At 39.0% G+C, this 19,839-nt stretch overlaps 1 protein-coding gene across 1 annotated transcript; it reads left to right on the top strand.

The window, feature by feature from the left end:
- Positions 1–1,230: 1,230 nt before the first annotated feature.
- On the top strand, positions 1,231–19,522 carry mapkapk5 (MAPK activated protein kinase 5). The gene is made up of 14 exons (XM_084945712.1): positions 1,231–2,188; positions 3,999–4,072; positions 9,371–9,446; positions 10,207–10,304; positions 10,419–10,527; positions 10,739–10,828; positions 11,290–11,385; positions 11,493–11,573; positions 11,665–11,852; positions 12,675–12,795; positions 13,389–13,519; positions 13,654–13,769; positions 15,047–15,151; positions 15,445–19,522. Exons 1-14 carry the CDS (start codon positions 2,153–2,155, stop codon positions 15,537–15,539), a joined length of 1,416 nt encoding a protein of 471 aa, XP_084801838.1. The 5' UTR covers positions 1,231–2,152; the 3' UTR covers positions 15,540–19,522.
- Positions 19,523–19,839: the final 317 nt, after the last annotated feature.

The raw sequence follows: 19,839 nt of genomic DNA, 5'->3' as shown, positions 1-19,839 counted from the left end.
CTTGAGGCGCTGTTATGGTTTGAGACTGCATTTCAGCATTTCAGTGATGTTTGGGATCTTATGGAAATTCATGGAATTATGAATCCAGAAAAGTACCATTAGCATGACAGTGATCCCAAACACATTTCCAATGCAGTTAAAGCATTGATGGATCCTCAGGTGTCAATATTATTGAAGCAGTGAGGGATCATCTTGAAAAAGAACAGAACAAAAGGCAGCCAACATCCAAAGAAGAGCTTTGACTGTGTTTCAAGAAGCCTGAAGAACTATTCTTGAAGACTACTTAAAGGAATTACAATAAAGTTTGTGTAAAGTTTGTGTCAGGCTGTGTTAAAGAATAAAGACAATCATACCAAATGCTCCCTCCCCCAAATCATTTATTGTTACATTTATTGTTATTTATTACAATTGTTTAGTGAATTGTATTATCCTGCCCCAAAATGAGTCGTTGGTGGGTGAGTACCCATGCCATGAACAGAAGAGTCTGTTATCTCATTTGACAGTATCTATTTTTCTTGGTATTTCCGATTATTTGATAAAGTCTATATTATGTTAAAGTACATCAAATCTAATTAAATAAATAAAAATTTGAAAGCGAAGGAGAGTTTTTTTCACACTTGGATTTAGCTAAAGCTCATTGGGTGTGCAGGTAATATCTCTGTATAAGAAACATTTTTAAAGAAGTCGTGGAAGTCTTATTTTTAGGGGTTACCTGATGGAATACTGCCACCTGTGGGGATATTTTTTTTGGAAGGTAGGTGTCTAACAAATTATCTTAATTAATTAATTTTAGCACATTCTGATATTAATTAAAGTGTGATGGTTGATTTTTTGTTTGCTTGTTTTTTGCTGGCATTTAACTTTTTAAATATAATAAAATTTCCTATAATGTGTAGATTTTTAAGTTGAGCTTAACTATATTTCCGCCAGGGGTAGTTCTGCTGTAGTTCAACTTCTTCCACTATTAAGTAATCGGTAGTTTGCAATGCTGCTTATGGGACTTGAGTCCGCATTGAAAACTAGGTCCTTATAAGGACCCATTACAGTGTATCCAGTTCAAACGTATTTGATTGTAAAAAATCATTTGTTGTTTCAAAAATACAATAAACAAATACATGTATTATACGCCGAAAATTACGTGGTGTGTGATAGATTAAAACGTGTAGCCTAACATATTGTCCGAATTTATTAATGTTATCAATAATTTTGATCAGGCGTTCTGTTCGGACAGGCGTTGTGTGTATTCCTCTGACAAGACCCCTATGGGATTAGCAAAACAGTCCAGAGATGCGGATATCTTTTGGCCACCGCTGAATGCAGTCTCCGATAACTCCTGTCATCTGCTATGTGTTGTTGCTGTTCCATACGAGTTCTGATAGTTATCACGGTCTGCTGAGAATTTTAACATCCCTGGCTTTGACTGGAGCAGGAAAACCGACGCGACTCGGTTAGCTCGTTACCTAGCGTGTCAGAAGGCTCGACGACATAATAGATTGTCCTGCTGCTGAGAACGCGGTGTGCTCTTCTTGTCAGATCAACCCAGGTGTCACCCAGTGTACTATCGCTAATTTTCAGAGAGTATCTTCGTTCCGCCGTATCGTTCACTGTTGTCTTTGTTATGTAATCGACTGCTTTCACCGTGAAATGTAGCAGCATACAGCAGCTTGGCCAGTCTTCAGTGTCTCCGCAGCGTTAGCAGAGCACTGCTCTCACTGCGCTGGCTAAAAATACCACTGTAAGGCCCCCCTGCTCGCTGCGCCTCCAAAAGTGCTGGACTTGTCCCTGTTGGACTTCTCTTTTCTGGTCACCTTGCTCGCAGTTTGCCACTCTACATGGTCACTACAGTGAATTTGAGACGACTGGAAGAGCGAGTCGGGCCCCGAGGTTGTGAGCCGAGCTGGTCTGATCTAACGTTAAATCGTACCAGCTGCTGGGCTTCAGTTTTCCAAAGGAACGGCACTCGGCTTTGGTTGCTCTGTAGCCGAGTATCATTTTGCCCCGATGGCCTTTTCCTGTTATAACTAGTAGTATAGAAAGCCTTGGTGCAGCCCGGGGTACTTTATAAAGGTCAGACAAGACACAAACGCTTCGTTTCCACTGTGTTCAGTCTGAGTTTGGGGAGGCAGACTTCATCTGTCCGGAGCACAAAACCATGTCGGAGGATAACAACGCAGACAAATTCATCAAGGTAACCTAAAATGACACTTCTTCTGCTTGGTTACTGGTCCACTCCACTCAGGTGATGGAAATATTGTTATCTTTTTAAAGCTGTTGCTCAATGCATGCTACATGAAGAGCGCAGTTTTATCTTGTTTCACGAGACAGTCATAAACTCATATTTATTGACAGCAGATGAGATTTATGTGTGATTTGCATGGCAGAAATGTTGAACATGTTTTAAAAAACATAATATTCATTTCTTTGCAGTTTAGACCCATTTAACAATGGTCATGATCATTAACCAGCCTTATTTCCCTGCAAACTGGATCTGGGGTTTGTTCCTGGCTGGCTCCCCTCAGTGTGTCATTGCCCTGGCATCTATGTCAACAGTAAAATGTGATCTGGAGTTGTCCTGGCCCCTGCTTTCATGGTTGGGCAAGAGGTACTCTAGAACTGGAGCACACGTTCGCTGAGTAGCTTTTGGCTTAACCCTGACTCTGTTTTATCAATTTCCTGGCGCATTAAACCAAATGCTGGGAAATAATCTTGCATGTTTCCTTGCTCCAGAAAAAAAAAAAGTATTAAAGCATTACAAATCTGCGTAGTTTTTGATCACTCGTCCTTCAAGTTGTGTGATTAAAGAACCCTGGACTCCCTCTTAAAGTGATGAGATCTGTTGACTTTGTTAGGTTGTGGGGGTTTGCTGACATCATTTGGGTCCCCTTAGAATGAAAAGTCACTGCAAATCAATAGAGTTGTTCTGTTGACTGTGTTTATCTCTTAGTGAAACTAAATGGAGGGGTGTTTTTCCAGAATGACAGTGCTTCTGTCTTTTGGTTCAGTGAGTCACCAGTGATTCACTAAACCTCACATTCATCAAACATAGGGTTTGATGAATGTGAACATCATGTGAATCATATGCTATGGCTTTCACAATCAGCAAGTCTAATCCCAGTTAAACAGCTATGGGAGATTTCGGCCGAATACTCCACCTCGACCAATTAAGAGGATATCTTTTTTTGGATTACTTTAATAGTGTCTTGACACGAAATCGCACTTTCCTGGTTGTCAAGCTGTAGTAAAACATTGTCAAGTGTTGCAACAGTTATATTTTAATCAGCTAATGTTCACATGTCCCAGAAAATTATGTTATAAGGAAAGGGGACTAATGCCAAAAATTTCTGGCCTCAAGTTTGGGGGTTTGTCAAAGAGAACTTGATTTGTTTTATTTTGATTTTTTAGTTGATTACTGAACTTGTCTGGGTGAACTTGTCTTTAAATAATTTATTTTGGCACCAGCAGCATGATTTTCCAGGTGCATTTGTGTTATAGCAGCCAAGCTGTCTTTTTTCTAAATCTTTTTTCTGTCAAGGAATGGTAGTATTGTGAAACTAGAGCCCATAGATGTATAGCTATTACACCACCCAGTGTTAACACAGTAGGGTTAATGTGTTTCTTTCCATTTAGTATAATGTAACTAGTATCTGCAGTAGTCTTTTGAATATATGTTATGAATATAACATACAGTATGTATTATAATAAACATCATATTCTGTGTACTGGTATAATCACTGCCTGTGTATTGGCATTGATCAAATGTTTGGGGGGGGGGGGGTTGTTTTTTTTTTTTTTTTTTTTTTTTATACAGTATTTTCTTTTCTTTCTTGTGAGCTAATGATCATAAAGCATGGCATACCCCGTGCTGACTGTTGTGAAAGGCACAGATGATTCATAAACTTAAGCCTAGATCTTTTTTTAACATTCCTGTCTACCACGGTGGTCTGCCTTTTCTTCAATGTTCTGATATACTATATGGTATTATTTTGTCTTTTTAACAGGAGACATCTATTTTGGACGAGTACAACATAAACTGGACACAGAAACTGGGAGCTGGCATCAGTGGCCCTGTCAGGTAAGTCTTTTAAAAAAGACTTTTCTTTATTCTTGAAATTTTATCTTTTCTGCTGCAGTCTGTTGGTGCCAAAATGTGGAACGGGATTATTTTTCTTGAACTATGGCCAGTGTGAGGAGTATTACACAACCAGGAAACATTATCATGATATCTGTTTGTGATTGAGAAATCACCTTTTACCTGTGCTTCTGACGTCTATGGAAATTAGTTATTGTCATTTATTAGTGCTGCAGAATCCCACAGGGAGAACTCTTAACACTCCTGGGTTAAACACAACTGTGAGAACGCAGTCAGCGTTAACTGAGGTTACAGTGTAGTTTTGTTTATACCTGAAAATAGATTATTGTGATTCAGAGTATTTTTAAGTAAAGTGATTTGATTGAAGAGGGTGACAGAGATTGTTGTGTCCCCATGCAGTGCACGATTAAATCTATGTATACATCGGAGTCTCTGAATACACCGCAGAGTCGATGTCAGAGCTGATTTAGATTTATTTGTTAGCTGAGCTATTGACTAGACGAACTCATCTGTATGCATTTCTAGTGATTCTCTTGCATTAAATTTGCTGTTGCACAGCCTGACCTTATCCTTGACACGTTAACACATTAAAAATTCTGAAAGGACCAGGTGCTTGTCACTTGCTTTAACTGACTGGACCTGCTACCCGTGTGTAAGAGCATTGCAGCTGGGAGCTTAAAATGTTTGGCACAGGCACGATTTCTGTTGTTTTTGGAGGTGGCTCAGTTGGCACAAGCACAGTCTATGTAATTGCAGCATGGTGGACTTGAATCCCACCCAATGCACGTATCCCTCAATACCTCAGTGGAAGTCAGTTAAACTGGACTCATTATGTTTTCATTTTGTTATGTTCATGTACACCATATGAGAAAAAGTTGCATTACACCTAAAGGCGATTTTTTGACATCATATTCTATTAATATGAGGCATTAATATGAAGTTGGTCCCCATTTGTGGCTATAATAGCTTCCACAATTTTGGAAAGGATTCCTGCAAGATTTTGGGATGTGTCTGTGGGAATTTTTCACCCCACTCATTTAAAAGAGCATTTATCAGATCAGACACTGAAGAATCCTTTGGTTACTGGCCTAACCCCAGTTCTCTGAAAACCAAGTGAGGTATCTCACTATGGGGAATGACCTCTGAATGACCATTCAGGCTCCACTACCACAACGTCAGATCAATGACTTCAAGGACATGGGGTTTCCTGACCCTCTTTGTAACAGTCTCTAGCCCCCCACGAGAACCTGGAGTTTTCAACTCCTAAGAGAAGCATGGAGAAGACGAGGAGGAGGATGTTATCATGGATATCATCAGAGATGATAATAATGAGAATGAGGATGATGCTATGCTGCCCTGGCATCTTGACCTGACAGCTCCATTGGCAGGGAAGCTTAGCCCTCTCCATCTCCCCTGCGAAGTCAGTCTAAGTGAGATATGCAAGCATGCGTCAATCAAGCTGTCCATTAGCTGGCCTGTAGCGTCTAGTTTATCCCAAAGGTGTCAGGGCAGACAAGTTCTTTCATAGCAGAGTCAAACATTACAACTCGAAAAATGGAACTAGGAGGCCCAGGTAGACCCCAGAAAAAATAGTCCCATAGCATTCTTCTTCTTCCACCAAACTTAACACCTGGCATAGTGCAGTCAGGTCAGTAATGTTCTCCTGGCATTCTCCAAACCTAGACTTGCCCAGAGTCCAGTAGTGGTGTGCTTTACACCGCTCCATCCAACACTTGGCATTGTGCCATAATGAGGTAAGTATGTGTGCAAGTAACCTCAGTTACTCAGTTCAGTTTCAGATGTTTTTGTCTCTACTCTTGCTTCTTTATGGCGTCAGTGATAATATGGTCGTTTCAGGCATGCAGCTCTGGCTGTGAGCACAGCAGCTCCACACAGCTGCTCTGGAAGACAATCTGTTAGCAAGGGGCAGCCAGTCCAAAAGAAAGTTCCTTTAACAGGACGGTGGCCCTAAGCAGAGTTTGGGAGTTCAGCATTTGTGCCCATTTGTGCAGGTTCTTTTGGCATTGCAGAATGAAAGTTTAAAAATGTGTAGACATGCTGTAAAACACAGCAGCGTGTGGGCATGGTAGGTTTCTTTCAAGCCTGTTGCACAAGCCTGTTGCGCCCATATTGATGGAACAGTTGAGAGGGACAAGAAACATGAAGTGCGAGAAGCGAGTAGAATACAACAAATGGTCAGACTCGCTGGGATTCAGTTCACAGACTCGCTGTTAAAAGCATTACTACCCATGTGTTGTGTAAACTAACAGCTTAAAATCGTAATCCTCTTGAAGAAAGTGAGTTTATTTCCAATTCCTTGGCTTTGTTGGGTTTAGTCTAGCTGTGGATACACAAGGGATCAATTATAAAACATAGCAGTTTGCTTAAGTCGTCCATTTCCCTTCTATATTCCTCTAATTGTCTTCACACCGTAAAATGGGGAGTAATCGATCACAGGAAAGCTTATACCGCATATGCATAAGTAGCAATCACTGTTATAAATGACTCCTTTTAATATTAAAAATTAGTAAACGCTGCATTGCCCTGCTTCACTGGGATATCTCTTCACAGGAATGACTTTTAGATTCATTCTGTTTCTGCTGAACTTTACAGAGAGGCAGCAGCTCTGCCAGCAGATTTAAGTCTGTTTATGCTATACGCAGTCTTTTTAGTGCAGGTCTGTCTGTCTTGCTGATTCTAGTTAGATGCCAGTGGTAATATATCAGTGTCTGCCACTGACTTCTTCTGCTCATTCTGCACTTTGAGGCTATCATTAGTCTGGATCAAGCAAGAGCAATCTGTTATTACCCAATGTGTATATTTTTGGCCTTGAGTGATGAGAAAACAGTGAAATTGACTCATCAACCCACCATGTAAACATGCTGGTATGATTCATGCTATTTTTTTTGAGCAACTTTTGCTCACCTCATGTTTTATATTTCTAACTCGTTTTTTTGCTCGGAACTCTTATTACTTCCTTCTTACCTGCGTCCGTCTGCTAGCACATTCATGTCTTTTACTGTATCCCCCGCCACCGGACTAATTCTGTCATTCATTTGGGAAGGTATTGGTTTCTAGTGAAGTGAACTTTGGCCAGAGCTGAATGTTTTTCCCAGTAATACTTTAATAGTGTAATCTGAGTTCAAAGTAAGTGTTTAAAGTGAATATTTGAGCCCCTGTAGATTAGAGGAGAGGGAAAGGGAGTTATTAGATTCTTCCAAAAATGAATTATGTATCTGCACGTTTCATATTTAATGAGTGTGCAGTTCAAAATGTGGATTGAGGAAACCCATTTCCAGGAGTTATTTACTTCATTTTATCCTTGTGACGATGAAAAATATGCATCCACAGATGACTTTTCCTTTGGTTTACTCTACATACAAAGATGCAGAGCAGATTCACCATTCCCACAACAAACTTTGATATTGACAAAATAAAGTTCTTAAATCCAGCTAGTCAGCTGATGTCTTCTCTTTGCTTCTGTTTGGCCTTATATAATTCAACATCAGATCATATCCAGGCGGTATGTAGGAGTGTAATAGTCTAAAACAGCACGTTAGCACACAGAAACTACCTTTACAACTTTAAAGTCTTTTAAATAAAATAAGAACGCCTACGCAAATATAAATTCAAGCTTTACAGATAAAGTATTTACACATCCTCAGATTATAAATATAAGTCCTAAAGTGATTAGTCTATTAACAGAAGAATATTTATTTTAAATAACATGCAAATAATTAGCTGTCTGCAGACAAAATATATCTGAAACTAGGGCTGTGCGATGACCAAAATCTCATATCCCGATATAAGAATTCTATCGTCCTGATAATGATATAAATCACAAAAATGTAACATTTTCTGTAAATTCTATGAATCTCGGGCAGCTCGACTTGCGGAAAGTGTTTCCAGCTGCGTGTCATGTAGCTGGAGTCCAGTGTTTTAACAGATGCATGAAACTATACATTTCTAGACATAAGTTGTAACGGCCGCCGTTTTCTTTGTGAGTATTTATTACACAGCGTGTTGCGGGGAAAAGCCTGTTCTAATGTTTGAGTCTAAGGTTTATTTTTTAGCACCTGGCGGCTCTTTTTTGCTTCTCATCCGTAAATAATCTGCTCTTTCACGTGATTCAGTTTATTTTGAAAAGTCTCAACAGGATCTTGAGCTTTATTGTGAAAGGTTTATGTGGAACATAAACAAGCGGACACGCGATGGTTTTGTTGCTAACGACAACTCATAAAAACAGGTGCTTGTCCGTCTGTAGTGTGGTTATATTAAATATAAGAGAAAGAGAGAACTTTAAGAAATTAATATAGCCACTACAGTGACCATCAAAACGATGAAAAAGTATTGCCGTAAACAGTTTATTTTGCGACACCACGAAACAAATGATAGCGTAAAATGAAACATAGACGTTTTTATATCGTCATCCGATATATATCGTTATATCGAACAGCCCTATCTGAAACTGTTGAATTACGTTTTTTTTATCTACTTTAAAGCTTTTTTTAAGGGTGAAATGGCATCTCAAGTTAAAAGAAAAAGAAGTGTCCAGACATTGTCAGCCTACACATTGTCCCTCATTGATATCAGCTGTTTTGTTTAAGTAAAGACAGGACACTGTCTGGCATTTTATTTGTTGTGGATTTGGGGAATGCAGTTTTATCTGGACTGGACTTGATTGTAATCTTGTTTCTTAATCAGATAGGTAGATGGGAATGCTGTAAAATGCTTGGATGGTTGTTTTATGTGACATAGTGGTTTAATGATTTCACCTGTGACCTCATGTAGAGGAGCTGGTTGCAAGTATAAGAGAGACGCCTTTTAATGATTTAGTGTGTTTATCAGGATGTTGTGAAAAGCTGGCAAGGCTTAAATCATTTTCAGGTGAAACTGTAAATAATTAAGCCAATTTGCTATAAAGTTATATGAATAACATGTTAAAGAGTTTGCACAGTTTTTAGGTTTTAATCTGAATATATTAGGTTCTTGATGCACCTAAAACAACACCACCTTTTCAGATGTTGTCACTAAGCTTTGTAACAGATCATCCCTTCAGATCTTTCCTTACATTAGCCCGTCTTTTATTGTTGAGAACAGATGATGTAATACAGATGAGTGACAAGCAGAGCAACTGATTGTTAATAGAAACACCAGAAAATGAGAAAAGTCCTGCAAGTTTAGATATACTTAATTCCTGATTCTTGGCACAGGCACACATCTGACACATCTATCATGGTGCGTGAGGTGTTTGTTGATACTTGTTTTCTTCTTTTGCAGAGTTTGTGTGAAGAAGTCAACTCAGGAACGCCTGGCCCTGAAGATCCTTATTGATCGCCCCAAGGCCAGAAATGAGGTTAGAGGAAACACTGTCATGGCTGTGATTTATACCTGCTGTTTGTTGTCTGGGGCTGTGTCAGTATGCTTTGTTCTGCCTGCCTGTTATCAGTCTGTATTAATTCCTGTTTTTTTTCTTCCTTGCTTCTCTTGTACTTCAGCCTGTTTGTATGAGCGCCTTTGTCTGTAACGCTGTCTCCCTGCAGTGAACAGTTTGTCTTAGCAGCCTCTCCGTGTCATTAGCAGCCCCCTGTTTTGATCAAGCAGCTTATGCAGCAGTTAAGCAGTGCAGTCAAAACAAGCTACACAGACTTGGTGTTGGCGTACTGTCTTTGTCTGTCTTGCAATCTGCTTTTTTCTGAGTCTGACACTGTATAATTTCCGATGGTCTAATTATTTAGAAGAATTCTTGGTATTTGCAGCTGCTTAATTTGCATTTACATTTACAGAATTTGTCAATTTTTGGCATTCATTGGTAACGAATGTGCATTAGTTGACTCATCTGCTTAATAAAACCAGTAAAGCGGTGGAAACGTGTAATAAAATGATTTCTGTGTCAGCTTTGATGTAGTTTAAACATTTGAATACTAATAGATGTCATTGATCTCACATTAAATTTCTCTTTTTGCCTGGGAAGTGCCGACACTGCACATCAGAGTGACTGTACTGATGATATGATGCTATTCTCTGTTGCAATGACTTTCACCTGGCTTAAACATGGAGAATTTAAACTATTTAAGAGAGTTACTCTAAATTCACTTTGATTGTTTTCTCTCCAGGTGCGTCTCCATATGATGTGTGCCAACCACCCAAACATAGTGCAAATCCTGGAAGTTTATGCCAACAGTGTTCAATTCCCCCATGAATCCAGCCCAAGGTGAGGCACTCAGTCTGTTTTTGTAGGATTCAGTGAATCTCTTGTCATAAAAGAAAGAATTTAACATATCTCCATCTCCTGGTTTTCACGGTTTCCTCCAATCGTTCTTCACAGAGCGAGGCTCCTGATTGTTATGGAAATGATGGAGGGTGGCGAGCTGTTCCACAGAATCAGTCAGCACAGGCACTTTACTGAAAAGATGGCCAGTCAGGTCACCAAACAGGTAGGTGAACAGACCTAACTGTGGCCCACCTTTATCTTGTGTTTTGTGACATCGTCTGTCTTTTCCTGTAAAGCTGCAGTAACATGTCACACAGCCTCGCCTTGTCATTACTACCTGCTGTTTGGATTAAGTGGCACACACCAGTTCAACCCTAGGCTGTTTTTAATAAATCTATAGATGGTGTCTCAGTTTTATGTCTCCCTCCCTGTAGATCAGCCAAGCGTTGGAGCATTGTCACTCTCTAAATATTGCACATCGTGACCTGAAGCCAGAGAACCTTCTCTTCAAAGATAACTCTCTGGTAAGCTCCTGATGCTGCGTTGTTGCACACACAGATGTAAATACTGCAGTTTTGAAGTAACGTTAAAGCTGCCACAGCCAATTACTTTTAGCTAATTAATTATTTATACAAAATACAGAATGAAATGCAAAAGAGTAGAAGCTTTGCTAGACTTTTCGACACAGTGGATCAAAGGGTTTTTTTGTTTTTTTGTTTTTTTTTTCTCTCAGACTATATCTAGCAGACTTTGGCAAAGATAATGTAGAATTAGAAAATCTGCAGTGGCTGTGACAGACTTGGAAATCAATTCTGCCCTGGCAGCAATTTCAGTAATGTCCCAAAGGTGTTCCAGCTAAGAAATCCCATCAAGTGAAACTCCGTGAAGCCCCAGAGAAAATATCTTACATGAAGTTGCTAATAAAAAGTTTTTATGCTCAAAACATATTCGTGTCTCTCATTCCGTGATTCTGTCTGTTCTGCAGGATGCACCTGTGAAGCTGTGTGACTTTGGCTTTGCCAAAATCGACCAAGGAGACTTGATGACCCCTCAGTTTACTCCTTACTACGTAGCACCTCAGGTTAAAAAAGATGCACTTGCTTTCTCATTCCACTGACGGCTGACACATCAGTAACGACTGAATGCATCATATCTTAATGATGTATTCTGGCCCTGTTTTCTATACAGGTACTTGAGGCTCAAAGAAGGCACCAGAAGGAAAAGTCTGGAATTATACCTACCTCACCCACTCCTTACACCTATAACAAGGCAAGACTCATATCTGGGATTCCTGCTGTAGGTGCGTCAGGCCTGGTTCACTGGTGAATTATTTTTTAAAAGGTTTCTTTTCTGTCTACAGAGCTGTGACTTGTGGTCTCTCGGTGTGATTATCTACGTAATGCTGTGTGGCTACCCTCCGTTCTACTCCAAGCATCACAGTCGCACCATCCCAAAGGACATGAGGAAGAAGATTATGACCGGCAGCTTTGACTTTCCCGAAGACGAGTGGAGCCAGATCTCTGAGATGGCCAAGGACATTGTACGCAAGTAAGTCTTCTTCCTATTTCTATTCTTTGTCTACCTACAGGATTTTTTTCTATAACCTAATAGATAATCACACGTCCTTCATTATGAAACGATTTCAGACCTCAGTCACCTTTTTTTTAAATATTAAGTTTGTATGTATCAGAGTTCAGCTCCAACATGAGAAATAAATGGAAAACTGGGGTGCCACTTTAGCTCTCTGAGGGCACAGGGATGGGTTTGTCTTCATCTGATCTTATTTCCAGCTTCCTGTTGTTTCTCTACTCTCCTATCACAATAAAAACTAAAAAAGCCTTCAAATGATCTAAAATAAATAAATGACCAAAATAAAAATTATATTAAATATTTATATAATAGAATAGTCATTCACGCCAATAACACTCTGCACAAGTTTTGCTTTTTGCCATGTAAATGTTCTTCATCGTCCTTTGTGACCTTTTCCTTTTAATTGAAGAAAACTGAAGAATCACATGACCCATCAAGCCCCCCCCCCCCCCCCCCCCCTTTTTTTTTTGTGAGTAGGCACAGAGCCTGATAACAACGAAACTTTGCAATCCCTACTGTCGTACCCATTATCTCTGATTTATGGTTTAGGTTTGTCAATCCAGTTGATGCAAAGAATACCTGACTTTGTCCAGCATATTTTGTAGTACACCCCTCAGCAGACTCATTAACTCTCCTGTCATCTTGTTTACCCCATATTGCCTTCCTTTTCTCCTCTGTCTTCCTTGTATGTATTCGTCCCATCCCTCTGTTAGTCTCACTCATTCACTCTTTTTCTGACCCACATGTATTTTCTGTTGCCTCTTTGTTTCCTCTCTGCAGGCTGCTCAAGGTGAAGCCAGAGGAGAGGCTGACAATTGAGGGAGTCTTGGCTCATCCTTGGCTTAACTGCACCGAGGCTCTTGACAACGTGCTGCCCTCGGCACAGATGATGATGGATAAGGTGAGTGCATTGCGTCAGTGATCTGACTGGCAGAGGAAACTGTGCTAAATGAGTATTCTTAATTATTATAATATAACAGACATAGTTTCTACCTTTCCTGATGTTGGATTTATAGTCATTTCAGATTAACAGGAGTCGTGCTGCAGGTTTTGATTGTTAGCTGATAGAAACCTCTTCAATGATACATACTTATTTTCAATTAGGTCTCGTGTTTCTTCTTTTACACACAAAAATCAATAGCACCGGAGCTGCTTCACAGTAATATTTAATGTTATTTATGTAGCTCTTGTTAGTGAATAGGGAGCTTCTGATGTATAGACACTGTGGGGAGAAGCCTGAAGAGTTATGTCTTTGTTCTAAGTTTGTTGCCGTCGTCGTTTTCTTCACTCTCCACAGACTTCACCAGCGTTGGTAACACGATGGGGAGAAACAGGGGATCAGTTTCAGTTTCTGCCTTCTGTCAACACCATGTTTAGTTTGTTTTTCGAGGAGAGCACGGATCATTTTTAGGGCATATGCTTGGAGTCTACGTATAGCCCTCCTTAGGCAGAAATATAGATACCAGCTTTGACTGTCCTCTTTCTGCTTCCCAGGCGGTAGTTGCAGGGATTCAGCAGGCCCACGCAGAGCAGCTGGCCAACATGAGAATTCAGGATCTGAATGTCAGCCTGAAGCCCCTAAACTCTGTCAACAACCCAATCCTCAGGAAGCGGAAACTTCTAGGGTATAGTTGCTGTTTTCTTTTTTTCTTTGTGTGTGTGTGTGTCTCCAAAGTTTTTTTTTATTTATTTGGAAGTCCTTGTATTTCAAAAAAAAAAAGGATCTGCTCTGAAATATGTTTTTCTGTCCATGTTGCAGCCCAAAGCCCAGTGACAGTTTCTTCATTCACGACCCAGAAAACGGAGGGGAAGACTCCAACGTAGCACTGGAAAAATTACGAGATGTCATTGCACAGTGTATACTACCACAAGCTGGTCAGTAAACCCACGCCAGTATACAACTAACATTTTAATGAAGAAGTATGAAAAGTTGTGCTGGCTTGTTGAGTTTGGCGTATGTTTTTCACTTCTATTCAACTAAGAAGCATTTTTGGCAGTCTGTGATGAAAAGTAAACATAAGAACTGCCAAAGTACAGAGGAACAGATGATCAGCTAAGCTTTTTTTTTCCAAACCTTTAATTGGTTGTAACGTAACTTGAAAATGCAGAGAAACTCACTGATGTTTGAACATTTATGACTAATAATTGCTGGAATTCTAATCAGGCTGTGTAAGGTTATAGACACTCACTGACCACTTTATTAGGTACACCTTTCTCGTATTTTGTTGGACCTTGTTTTTTCCTCCAGAACTGCCTTAATTCTTCGTTAATTCTTCAGCAAGGTGCTGGAAACATTCCTCAGAGATTTTGGTGCATTTTGACATGATGGCATCAAAGAGTTGCTGCAGGTTTGGCATGATGGATGTGCAGGCAGCAATCTCCACCTGTTCCACCTCAAAGATGCTTTATTGGACTGAGATCTGGAGACTGTGCAGGTCCTCTGAGTATAAAGAACTCATTGTCATGTTTAAGAAATCAGTTTGGGCTTTGTGACATTAAGCTGCTGGAAGCAGCCATTGGAAGATGGGTACACTGTAGCCATAAAGTCATGGATATCATGAGCAGTAACACTGCAGTAGGCTGTGTTAAACTGATGCTCACTTGGTATTAAGGGAGCTAAAGTGTGCCAATAAAATATCCCCCACACCTTTACATTGTTCAATTTTGGTGAGCCTGTGTGACTTACAGCCTCTGTTTTCTGTTCTCAGCTGATGTGATTGGCTCCAGGTTTGGTTTTCTGCTGATGTAGCTCAACTGCTTCAACGTTTGACATGTTGTGTATTAAGAGATGCTCTTCTGCATACCTTGGTTGTAACGAGTGGTTATTTGAGTTACTGTTGCCTTCCTGTCAGCTCAAAGCTGTCCGTCTAGCATCAACACGGCATTTTTTTGGTCTCTGTAAACGCCAGAGATGTTAGTGTGCGAAATCACTTTCCTTCCCTGTGACTAATTTTTTTGCTTCCATGTGATTGGCTGATTAGATATTTGCATTAAGGAGGAGTTGAATAGGTGTACCTAACAAAGTGGCCATGGATAGTGTACATTAAAGTCTATATGGGGTCTGCTTGTGAATTTCTTCTGTTGACAATGTTGCATATCTCTCAGAGAGAAAAAAAACAACTTCTGAAGTAAAAAATAGTTTTTTTGCGCAGGAGAGAACGAGGATGAGAAGCTGAATGAGGTGATGTATGAAGCCTGGAGGTTCAACAGAGACTGTAAGCTGCTGAGGGATGGCCTGCAGGGGCTCAGTTGGGACGGTCAGTGTTGCTTGCTCTCTCTAAAGTCATCCATGTTTTTTTTTTTTCATTCACTTCTCAGGTGTGAGCTTATGTGTGGTGAATGAATAGCTTATTGCAAAGATCAGAAAAGACTGTATAAACAATATCGCTGCACCCCTAATTATTCAGACTGACAAAAATCTACAGAAACCAGATTAATTGTCTCTGTTATTATAAGATTAGGGGAAAAAGACTAAGCATGGCTCTCATTTAGGAGTGTAATTTTATTGTTACCAGTTACCAGATCCTTAACCAGCAGCTTTTCATTGCAGGACGAGCCTTCTCCGATAAAGTCGACCGCTTGAAGTTGGCTGAAATAGTGAAACAGGCCATCGAAGAGAAGACAAATCTCCAAGAATCTCATTAGCAGCTGCTGTCTTTCTATCTTCTTTTTATATTGTTTGTTATTACCCTTTTTAACTCATCTGTAAAAAAGCTTTTTTTAATGTATAAATTTTTTTTTTTTCGTAAATTTACTTGCAAGATTTATTGTCAAACTGTTGCAAGAGCTATTGTACAGCTGTAGATATATTTCAAAGATGACTCATTGGTACTATAAAATTTTTTTTTTATGGATACTTGCAAAGAATGTGGGGAGAAAAAAACCAACAACTATATTTTCATTTTTGCAAGAAAAAAAAAAAAAAAAAAAAGCAAGACCAAAAAAATGAAAATCTGTGAAAGAAATTATTTTCTGGGAGGAAATTTTTATTAGCTGTTTGTCCAGCTTATTCAAGATGTCATGTGTTTTATCCCAGTTATTTCATTTTATTCTATTCTATTTTATGTTATTTTATTTTAACCTTGTTAAGGAATGTATTTATTTAAACAAAATTCCATTATTTTATACCTTACTCGTAGGTTGGGGTCCGAAAGTTGAGAGAAGCGCTCTACAATGTGATTTTGTTCTTCCACACACTTTTAAAATCTCACGCTAGAGAGAAATGGTCTGAAGCTTTGGGTTTTCCGTCGTCTCGTGCGTCTTTCCCTCGACCTTTGTTGTTTAGAGGTTGGGGAGAAGCAGAAATGCGGGTAAAAGAAAGCATCATAAATCAGAAAAATTGAGGCAGATTTGCTCATTTTGTTTCACAGTACCTCTCTTCCAACTAAATTTATATTATATAAAATCTGATTACCTTTTTTATGAGCTTTAGTTAAGACATTCTCAGACTTTTTCAAAGCCCCCCCCCCCTTTCAAAAAAATAAATAAAAGTAACAATGTGTTTTTCTGATTTCTGATGGTTTTGATGAGAGTCCACTGTTTTATTTCAAGTTGTTTATCTGAGAAACTGACACAATCTCTGCTGCTTTCACGTCACAGTTGTATCTGCTGGAATTTAGACCTGCATAGTTAATATTTGAACTCTTTCCTAGCAGGAGTGGTTGTTACTTGAGCTCAAAGAAACACACACACAAAAGAAACCCCCCTGGTGTTTTTGGTCCAGTGTGGTCTTAGACCAGAGCAGATCAGGGGGGAAGGACTGGATTTCAGTGTCATAACTTGATGTTCAACTGAATGTGCAATAGGGGCTATAATGTGATCATGCTTCCCCCCCCCCCCCCATGCATGTACATACTGAGACCGTACTTATCTAATGTGTCAGTATTACTGTTTATCAGAGGCCTTCCATGTTTCATGTCATTTCATTTCAGAGGTTTGAATACCCAGAAATGTTCCCACATCCTCACCCTTAAGGTGTGATTAATGTCATATCATTAGTTGATTGGTCAGAGTGAAATCTTCACTACACTGACTCTTGTGGTCTACTCATATCTAACAATAATATCCTTTAAAAGAGGCGTTTGGAGAAAGGGTTCCTCTTAAGGTGTTTGATTGAGGCCACACTGAGTCTGCTGAACAGCTGGAAATGTTTATTTTGTGTTTTGGAAAACCTCGTCTGTCCTGAGATTCTTCTTTGATGAAGTCTTTTACAGAACTTTTTCTGTGAACATAAATTCTTGTCAAGATTACTGCATTAACTATGTGATCTTCATTAAAAAGAAGTGTTTCTTCTGAGTAATTTGCAAACACTGGTGCAATATATCATCACTGTCCGGCGAATCTCTGCTCTCTCTGACTTTTTCTTTCCTTTTTTTGGGGGGACATGGTCAGATTTAAAATTATCATAAAATAAGCATAGTTTCAGCCTAAATGTCTGCTTTTCTTATATTTATATCTAATATTTATTTATTTCTTTGGAGGCAGGAGATGGCAATCATGTTGAAAGCTGATATTTTTCACACTGTTTAAAACTGATACGAACAAAAAAGTGCAAGTCTTCCTTTTTATGTCTGTATTTCTAATTTAGGTGGCGTCGACAATTAGGTGAGATCATTTTCACTTTCTTTCAGTTCCCCTTAAAGCTTAATGATAACCACAGCTTGTGTTTAAAAAGGCCTTATTCAAGGCCTTATTCAAGTTTCACACTCAAATGTGCCTTGTTTGAAAGGGCGGCATCTCCATCCTTTACTTGGTTGGAAATAATTGACAGGAATTAGAAGCTTCTGGCTGTAATTTGCTGGGTTTTTTTTATATGAAAATATGAAGGTTATGGATTTAACAACACTGAAATTAAAGTAGCACCATATTAGCAGAAAAAAAGTGTCCTTTGGAAAAAGATTTTTTTTTTTTTTTTTTTTTAACACCTGAAAGATTAGATTAGTTTGTAAAATGCTCCACTGGGTATGTTTACACAGCAACAAGTTCTGCCCACAGATGCCTCTAAAAGTAAAAAAAATAGGTCTCGAATCTGATGTGTTTTTGAAAAAAAAAAAGTTTAAAAACCTAGTTTCCCCTTCACACAGGGTGCTTTGTGTTTAGAGTCTACAATGTAGACCATTTATGTAACCAATGGGCTCAACTGGTCGCCTGTAACGGCCTGAACCGCAGTCTGACAGAAATGTCACGGAAAATGAGGAAATGTGGTTTTTGCATTTTCAGAACAAGGGTATCAGACTCATCTTTGCTCATAAGTGACTTACAGCTCAAGTGGGCCGCCTGCATCGCTGAAGCTTCTGACTAATTGTTCCCCTTTCTTTTTGTGAAGAGCAGTTTCAGTACATTCAGGTTATTGCTAATGATCTATTTATAAAACTGATGATGCGCAAACTGAAACATCTTTAAGAAAAACGGTTGTTTTTCCACATTCAGACTAATGATGATTCAGATGGACAATAACACTTTCATCATTGTTTATTCAGAACGTTTTGCTTACCGGTGCAAAAGAAAATGAAAACCTAAAATTAATGTCTTCTTTGCAAATTTCACACTTGGAAAAGTTATGCAACGAGCCTGATTGGATCCTTTGGCAGGCTGGTTCTGGCCTGTGGACCATAAGTTTGACACCCTTGCTTTAAAAAGAGAGATGAAAGTACTGCTACTTTAAATTCTGCAGAATTTCTAGAGCTTCTTGAAAAGACTGGACATGATTTGGGTTTTTTTATTTGACTGTGTGAACCTGTGTAATTAATTTATAAATATATACATATATGTATGCCTCTGTGTGTGGTTCACTATGAAGAACCTTCTTTGTATCTCTGGAGGTCAATCAGAGCTTCTTTAATGGCTTCCACAGATAATGTGGAATCCACAGATAGCATCATTTGTATCTTTTGCTACCTGACAGTGAGCCGTGTATTTATTACCAGTTTTTTACTGTGAAGTCAAGGCATGCATCTTTATATTGATAGTTCTAGGAGTGAAGCGCAGTCCTGCTGAGACACCATTTACATGCAGTTTGCTGCTCGGTGTTACTAAACATCCTGCTGGGTAGATTTTTTCAAAGAGACTACATTCTTTTACCACTCAGCTGCAGAAATATTTTATTAAATATTAGGTAAAATCTAGTTTTCATCTGCTCTTCCTTGTCTGCTGAATGAAGATAAATTAGTTTCATAATTTTATATAAGGAAAAGGACAACATTTCTTTAAAAAAGCAAAAACGTTGTCCCAGCAAAGAATAATCAAGTCCTAAAAGAATACAAAAAAAGAAGAATTTTCTTTTTCAGCTCTTGATTAAATAAAAGCAGCTGCTTCCCTTTCTTCTGCTGTATAGGAAACATGTTCAGTAACTGTTTGGTTTATTTATTTATTTTTGCATTTGGCATTGAATGGATGTAGAAAAACAAAGTTCTTACTATGTCAGTATATCAGGAGGAAACTGAGGAAGATCACGATGTCCTGGTTCTGCTCTACCTGTCCTCTTAGTTTCTCTGGTCCTGCAGTCATGTAGCATGAATCCCTCATCAAAGACTTGCTGTATTTTTGGGTTCTTGTATTTTTTGCCTTTGTGGAATGTCATCAACATGCCAACTTTGTAATAAAGAAAATCTTTAACTTTTATGAATTTATTTTTGTTGGTCTGAGGAAACTTTTTGGAACATGTTCTTTATTGGATTATTATAATTATTAGAGTTTACAACCTTATTACATGTTTCACATGTGCATTTAGTAATGAGAGGAATTTGTTTGGATGAGAGGCTATGAGTAGTTAATTACACTCACTGCCCACTTTGAGTATGCCTTGCTAGTACACAGTTGGACACCCTTTTGCCTTCCGAGTTGCCCTAATTTGTCATGTGATTCATAAGTTGCCAGAAACATCCCTCAGAGATTTTGGTCTATTTTCAGATGATGATATCGTACAGCTGGCGCTGCAGATCCATAA

The sequence above is a fragment of the Perissodus microlepis genome, chromosome 12 (assembly GCF_051167445.1).
Source record: "Perissodus microlepis isolate ML-2025 ecotype Zambia chromosome 12, ASM5116744v1, whole genome shotgun sequence".
Classification (NCBI taxonomy): Eukaryota; Metazoa; Chordata; class Actinopteri; order Cichliformes; family Cichlidae; genus Perissodus; species Perissodus microlepis.
The sequence above is the reverse complement of the archived record's forward strand: the minus strand, read 5'-3'. Positions and strand labels throughout refer to the sequence as shown.